The sequence below is a fragment of the Erythranthe guttata genome, chromosome 12 (assembly GCF_056151865.1).
Source record: "Erythranthe guttata isolate IM_541 chromosome 12, IM_541, whole genome shotgun sequence".
NCBI classification, from domain to species: Eukaryota; Viridiplantae; Streptophyta; class Magnoliopsida; order Lamiales; family Phrymaceae; genus Erythranthe; species Erythranthe guttata.
The window spans coordinates 7,137,375-7,143,981 of record NC_142544.1 but is presented as its reverse complement, the minus strand read 5'-3'; the positions used below and the strand labels follow the sequence as shown (position 1 = coordinate 7,143,981).

Genomic DNA, 6,607 nt, shown 5'->3' with positions numbered 1-6,607 from the left:
CTTGTTTTATTAAGTTCATGAAACTGGCCACTTTATGCGCTTTTATGTTATTGTTAATCGCATGAATCGGAAGATCGGGTTAATAATTAGAACTGTGGTAGAAGAGCCTTTGTGGTATTAACATAGGAATATAGTTAATCTCTTAGGTAGCCATTATTGAGATTTGTGCTTAATGCTGTGTTCTAGAATTAATTGCATAGGAATATAGTAATTGAATCTAGAATATTAGAATTGTAATACACGCGGAAGCGGGTTATGATTATTTTAGCATCTCAGGTTAATAATCCGGGTTAATTGCTTGCATAATTGAAGGAATTGGGGGAATAATAATCACATAGGGGGAAGAATAAAATCCTAGGCTTGTCTACTTTGATTAATCTTCGTATTTTAAATTTGCTTTCTTGTTTTTGCTTGTTTTTAATTGTTTTAGTTTAATTTAGTTTATTAATCCTTATTCGACTGTGTAGGGTGGGCTTGATAATAATTGGTAGAATTTAGCGTCTAGGATTAGATAATTAAATATTGCCTGTGGGTTCGATATCCGGACTTAATTGTCCACTATATTACTTGTACGATACGTGCACTTGCGTGTAGGTTTTCGACCAACAATAGTATCGCGTGCAACTCCTCAACCCAATTTCCTTTTGCCCCCTCTAGACGCTTCTTAATTCCCTCCAGCAATACTCGATTAATCACCTCGACTTGCCCGTTCGCCTACGGGTGAGCCACGGCTGCAAACCTATGCTTGATACCCAGACCTGCACACCATTTTGTGTCTTGGCCGAATTAAATTGCGTTTCATTATCTGAAATGGGATCTCTAGGCAACCCATATCGACAGCAGATATTTTGCCATATGAATTTCATGACCTCTGTGTCTGTTATTCTGGCCACCCCTACCGCTTCCACCCATTTAGAAGTAATCTACAACAACTATTAAGAATTTTCTCTGCCCCTTGGCTAGCGGCATGGGGCCCACGATATCTATCCCCCATTGTGCAAAGGGACAAGGGGAAGTTATTATCGTCATATCCTCTCCTGGCGTGTGAATCAGCGGGCCATGCCTCTGGAATTTATCACATGTCTTGACAAATTGTCCCGCGTCCTTTCTCAAGGTGGGCCAAAAATATCCTGCCCTTAACACCCGCGAGACCAACGCTCTACCTCTTGCATGATCCCCGCAGCATCCTTGGTGTACCTCGCGTAGCACGTAGCGGCCTTTCTCCAGAGATAGGCATCTTAGATGCAGCCTAGTGTATCCTCTTTATAAAGTATGTCCCCGCTTATGCAGAAATTGCTTGCTCGTTGTTCCAAGATCTTCTGCGCGCGGCCACTTGCTAGCACTTTTCCTTGCAGACACGCTCTTATCTCCGTGCGCCAATCTGCCCCGCTTGTCACTGTTGAAACCCGCTCCTCGCCCACGCGGCACGGCTCTCCTATTAGCAACTGTATTTTTCTTGACGCGTATCCTACCGCCATGCTTCCTATTTTTGCTAGAAAATCGGCATGGTGGTTCTCCTCTCGGGGTATTTGAGCTAGCTCGCATAATTCGAACGCGTTCATCATCGATCGGACTGTCTCGCAATAAGCCATCATCCGTTCATTTTTTATCTCGAATTCGCCTTTTACTTGTTGTACTACTAGCTGTGAATCCGAAAATATGCTTAACTTTCTGCCCCCGGCCGAAGATGCCAGCTTCATCCCATGTATAACGGCTTCAAACTCCGCTTCATTATTTGAAGCTCTGAAAGGCAAGGATCGTGTATTCCAATTCCTCGCCCGTCTCTGCTAGCACCACGCCTACTCCGCTTCCGGATGTATTCGCCGAACCATCAACGAACACCGTCCATATCCCTTGCTCTTCTGGTCTTGTTGTTTCCTGCAGGAAATCCGCAAGAGCTTGTCCTTTTATGGCGATTCGCGGTTCGTAGCTGATATCAAACTGCCCCATCTCTACCGCCCATTTAACCATCCTTCCCGAAACATCCATCTTTCCCATCACTGTCTTCATAGGGTGGTTAGTCCGGACCACTATTGCGTGCGAAAGGAAATACGGTCTTAGCTTCCGCGCTGTCGTCACCAGCGCCAGGCCCATCTTTTCTATCTCGGAGTACCTCAGCTCAGCCCCTCGCAAGAGCTTGCTCGCATAATATATTGGGCTTTGCACTTCCTTCTCCTCTCGGGCCAAGACCGAGCTGACCGCGAACTCGCCCACTGCTAGATATACATAAAGTTTTTCCCATGGCGCCGGCTTTGGTAACTGCGGGAGACGAGCGAGAAGGCTTTTGAGCTGCTCGAAAGCCTTCCCTGATTCTTCCGTCCACTCAAATTGAGTTCCCTTTCTCAGTATTTTGAAGAAAGGGTGACTAGCCTCTCCTGCTTTAGATATGAATCTACTCAGAGCTGTTATTCTTCCTGCCAGCATCTGAACCTCCTTAATATTACGTGGTGCCTCCATGTCTAAAACCGCCTGCACCTTCTCCGGATTCACTTCCCCTCCTCTCTCAGTCACCATGTAACCCAGGAATTTTCCCGTCTTTACCCCGAAAGCACACTTATTGGGGTTAAGTTTCATGCCGTAGCGTCGGAGCGTGCAGAATGTTTCCTTCAAATCCTCTAAATGAATGATCGCCTTTTGGCTTTTCACTAACATATCATCCACGTATATCTCCATGTTCCTCCCGAGTTGGCCCCAGAACATCTTGTCTACTAGCCTCTGGTATGCGGCTCCCGCGTTTTTCTGCCCAAAAGGCATTACCGTGTAGCAATAGGTTCCGGTGGAGGTGATGAAGCTCACCTTGGGCTGGTCGTCCTGGCATAATGGAATCTGATAGTACCCTTGCGAGGCGTCCATCATACTTAGCATCTCGCAACCAGCGGTTGAGTCCACAAGTTGGTCGATTCGTGGCAGAGGGAAGTAATCCTCTGGACATGCTTTGTTGAGATCCCTAAAGTCAATGCACATTCGCCACTTGCCCTCGCCTTTCTTGACTAGCACCGCATTGGACAGCCATGTAGGAAAACGAATTTCTCGGATTTGCCCCGCTGCCAACAACTTTTGTACTTCTTCTTGTATAATCTTATCTTTCTCTGCCCTGAAATGTCGACGCTTTTGCTTTACTGGCTTTGCATTTTGCTTAACGTCCAGTCTATGTACCACGAGCTCTTCGCCGATACTCCCCAGATCCGTCGGAGAGAATGCGAACACATCCTGATTTTGCCTCAGAAATTCTGTCAACTGTCGAGCTATTTCCATGTCTAATCCACCTCCTATGCGGGTGGTGCGAGAGGCATCCTTCTCGCAGAGCTGGATTACCATCAGCTCTTCCATCGGCTGTACATGGGCCTTTTCCTTTGCTGGATCTATATCCGGCATTCGGTCCTCCTTCCCCCGGTGGCTGCTCTGGTCGACAGTGCGAATGGCATCTAAGTTTCCTATTCTCCTTAATGCATCATAATACCACTTCCTCGAGGTCTCCTGATCTCCTCGAACATCTCCAATCTGATCCAGCACGGGGAATTTCAGCTTCATATGGTATGTTGAGACAACCGCCTGAAATGAGTTCATGGAAGGACGCCCCAATATGATGTTGTAGGTGGAAGGCGTATCTAGGACCAGAAATCTTACGGATCGAGTTGCTCGCACTGGCTCCATCCCAAGAGAAATGGGTAGACATAACTCTCCGACTGATCGTACCGACTCTCCGGAGAATCCGACCAAGTTTGTCTCCACGTATTTCAATTCGAAATTCATATTCATTTTCTTGAAACAGTCGTAGTATATAATGTCGGCGGAACTGCCAGTGTCCACCAGTATTCTCGCGATGTCGAAATTTGCTACCATGGCAGTAATCACAAGTGCATCGGAATGGGGCTGCCTGACTCCCTCTTCGTCCAGCGGACCGAAAACAATGGGTGGAACGTGGGAGACTCTTTGCACCTCCTCTAGCTGAGCCTCCATCTCGCACAAGCGTCGGAGGTGCGCCCGACTTGCCCGATCAGCCTCCTCTATTTCTCCGAACAACTCCTCGGTCTCTCGCAACTGCCTTAGGTGCGCTCGCCGGGCCCTGTTGGAATCTCCCCCCGAGGGTCCTCCCAGAATCATGCTGATGAAGTTGCCCTGCGCTACTTGGTCCTTCCTTTCATTCTTCTTCTCCCTTCTTGGCTCACGCTTGCGAGGCTCGCCCGCACGCCGAGCGAGGGCTTGTTGCGGGCGCTGATTCCCTTCTTTCACAAACTCTGGTAGATTTTTTTCGCGTATGAGCCTCTCGATCTCGTCACGAAGGTGCTGGCATTCATTGGCGGTGTGGCCATAATCATTATGGAAACGGCAGAAACTTCCCAAAGTGGGGCTTCTCTTCGGTACTTCTGCATACGTGCGAGGCCACTTTAACTTTAGGTTATTTTCTATGGCCACCAATACCTCTCCTAGTGGTGCGACTAGTGTCGCGTAACTGTCAAAACAAGGTCCTACCCTTCTCTCGTTCGGCACATCTCTTCTCGCGAGTTGAGCTGGCTTGTACACTCTATCCTCCTTCTTTTCCCTTTTCGTCTCGTGACTGCCTTTGGTTTCGCCAAATTTATTATGCACTGCCTCCTCGGCGTTCATATACTGCTCGGCTTTTTTCAGCAAAGCATTGAAAGATATGGGGGGCTTTTTTGAGAGCGAGGTGAAGAAATCGCCAGCCCGCAGTCCTTGAGCGAGAGCGCTGATTATTACTTCCTCCGAGATGATTGGTACCTCCAAGGTGGAAGAGATGAAACGCTTGATAAAGCTTCGTAAATATTCTCCCTCCCTTTGCCTGACAGCAAACAGAGTCAAGGTGCTCCTCTTCTGCTTCTTTGAGCTCGCAAAGTGATCCATAAAACAGGCGCTTAGCTGGTCCAAACCCCCAATCGTGCCAGCCGGTAGCTGGCTGAACCAGGTTTGGGCGGCCCCCGCCAGCGTATTCGCGAAGACTCGACATTTTACTCCCTCCGTGAACCGGTGCAACGCCGAAGTGTTGTTGAAGCGACAGAGATGCTCAAAAGGATCGGTGGTTCCAAGGTATTCGTAAGTGACAGGTCGAAATGAGTGCGGCAGCTCGTCCTTCAGAACCTCGGCAGCGAAAGGGCTTGACGCTCTGAGCGCGGATTTTTGCGTGGCGGGGCACCTCGCCTGCTCGCTCTGCCATTTCGCCCTTTCTTCTCTTTGGCGATGCCGCGTCGGGCTCCTTTAAAATTCGGACGGAACCCTCCTGCACGGCGGTCGCCAGGAGCGCCTGAAGGTTCTCCATGGTCATGGCGACCATAGGGCTTCCTCCCGCAATACTGGTGGCCTGAGGTATCTCATCTCTTGTGGTGGAAGCCTCTCCGATGACTGGCTGATGCTCCGACGGGGCTGGGGTCGCCTCGGACTCCATCTGGCTAGCTAGGTCCCTCACTATGCTGGGAAATGAGGTCATTACTATATGTATACTGGGTAATGAAAAATAGGTAGTAGTGCTTCAGGGTAAAATGTTGCCACAGCTTTGCTCAACGGTTTCCCACAGATGGCGCCATTTGATCCGACTGGATTCGGGGTGGGTTAATTTAGAGAGTTAAGTAGGCCTGAACTTGGATCGGGGCCTGTTGATGAACCTACAAAAAAGGAAAGAACCGGACTTAGGCCGGAGTTAGCACTCCGACGGCCAAGTCAGTAACTTCCTGAAGAAGACATTATGTTTTTATATGTAATTGATTTAGATGTCTCGTGTGTTCATACATGTATTTACTGCCCCTTTTATACTAAAAATGGGACGAACGTCAAATATTCTCTGCTCGCTCACAGAAGGGGAAAGGTAAGGCCCCCTCTCTCCCGCAACATAAAGGGGGTGACGATGCGACCTCCCCATCCGGCGGGATGAAGGGGGTTATTAGGGTTTCGAAAGTGAGGGAACCCTCCGTTTGCATTCTCACCAACCCCCAACACTCGATTTTGACCTCCGACGATATTGGCGACCTACTCGTTCGGCAAGGGGTAGACGTTTCCTATGATTTAGCTCTTCCTTCACCCTCACAAGATTCCATTCGCCCTCCTTCTGGCTATATGACCTGGCATATCGACCAATTGCTCTCGGGTTTGTCGTTGCCCGTTCACCCCTTTTTCTTGGATGTGGCTCTCAAATATGGCGTGCCCATCAATCAATTTCTTCCTAATTCTATTAAATTCATGTCGGCCTTTTTCATTATTTGCGCCGAGGCCTCCATAGCGCCTACTGGCGAGCTGTTCCATTCCGCCTTCAAGGTGAATCGCTCCCCCTCTGGCTTTTTCCATCTTACAGCTCGCCCCAACGTAGGTCTGTTTAAGGGTTTGACCAACAAAGTGCATAATTGGCCCAAGCGTTTCTTATTCATTCGCTCGCCCACCTCTTGGGACTTTGATCCATCGTACGTCGAGACAACCCCTCGCCCTGTGGGGGTGTCTCCCGATTGTTTAGAGACACTTTCGCGCTTGACCGCTCGCACTCCCCCCAATTGTGGGACGTTGAAAAGATAGTAGCTTCCCCCTCTCTCTTTGCCCGCGCTGGATTGTGGGATATATCCTCGCCTGACACCCGTCCGCTGGGTATTTATTAGGACTAATTTCC

General features: G+C 49.0%; 1 protein-coding gene across 1 annotated transcript; it reads right to left on the bottom strand.

The window, feature by feature from the left end:
- Positions 1–1,731: 1,731 nt before the first annotated feature.
- On the bottom strand, positions 1,732–5,443 carry LOC148766344 (uncharacterized). Its single transcript, XM_088827246.1, has 2 exons — positions 5,153–5,443; positions 1,732–5,088 (listed from the first exon to the last, which is right to left on the bottom strand). The coding sequence occupies exons 1-2, from the start codon at positions 5,441–5,443 to the stop codon at positions 1,732–1,734; spliced, it is 3,648 nt and encodes a 1,215-aa protein (XP_088683372.1).
- Positions 5,444–6,607: the final 1,164 nt, after the last annotated feature.

Bases quoted from the DNA above. Each gene is read 5' to 3' on its own strand.
- LOC148766344 (XM_088827246.1), bottom strand. From the start codon at position 5,443: ATGACCTCATTTCCCAGCATAGTGAGGGACCTAGCTAGCCAGATGGAG. The intron at 5,089-5,152 runs GTGCCCCGCCAC...GAGGTTCTGAAG, and splicing joins TGGCAGAGCGAGCAGGCGAG to GACGAGCTGCCGCACTCATT.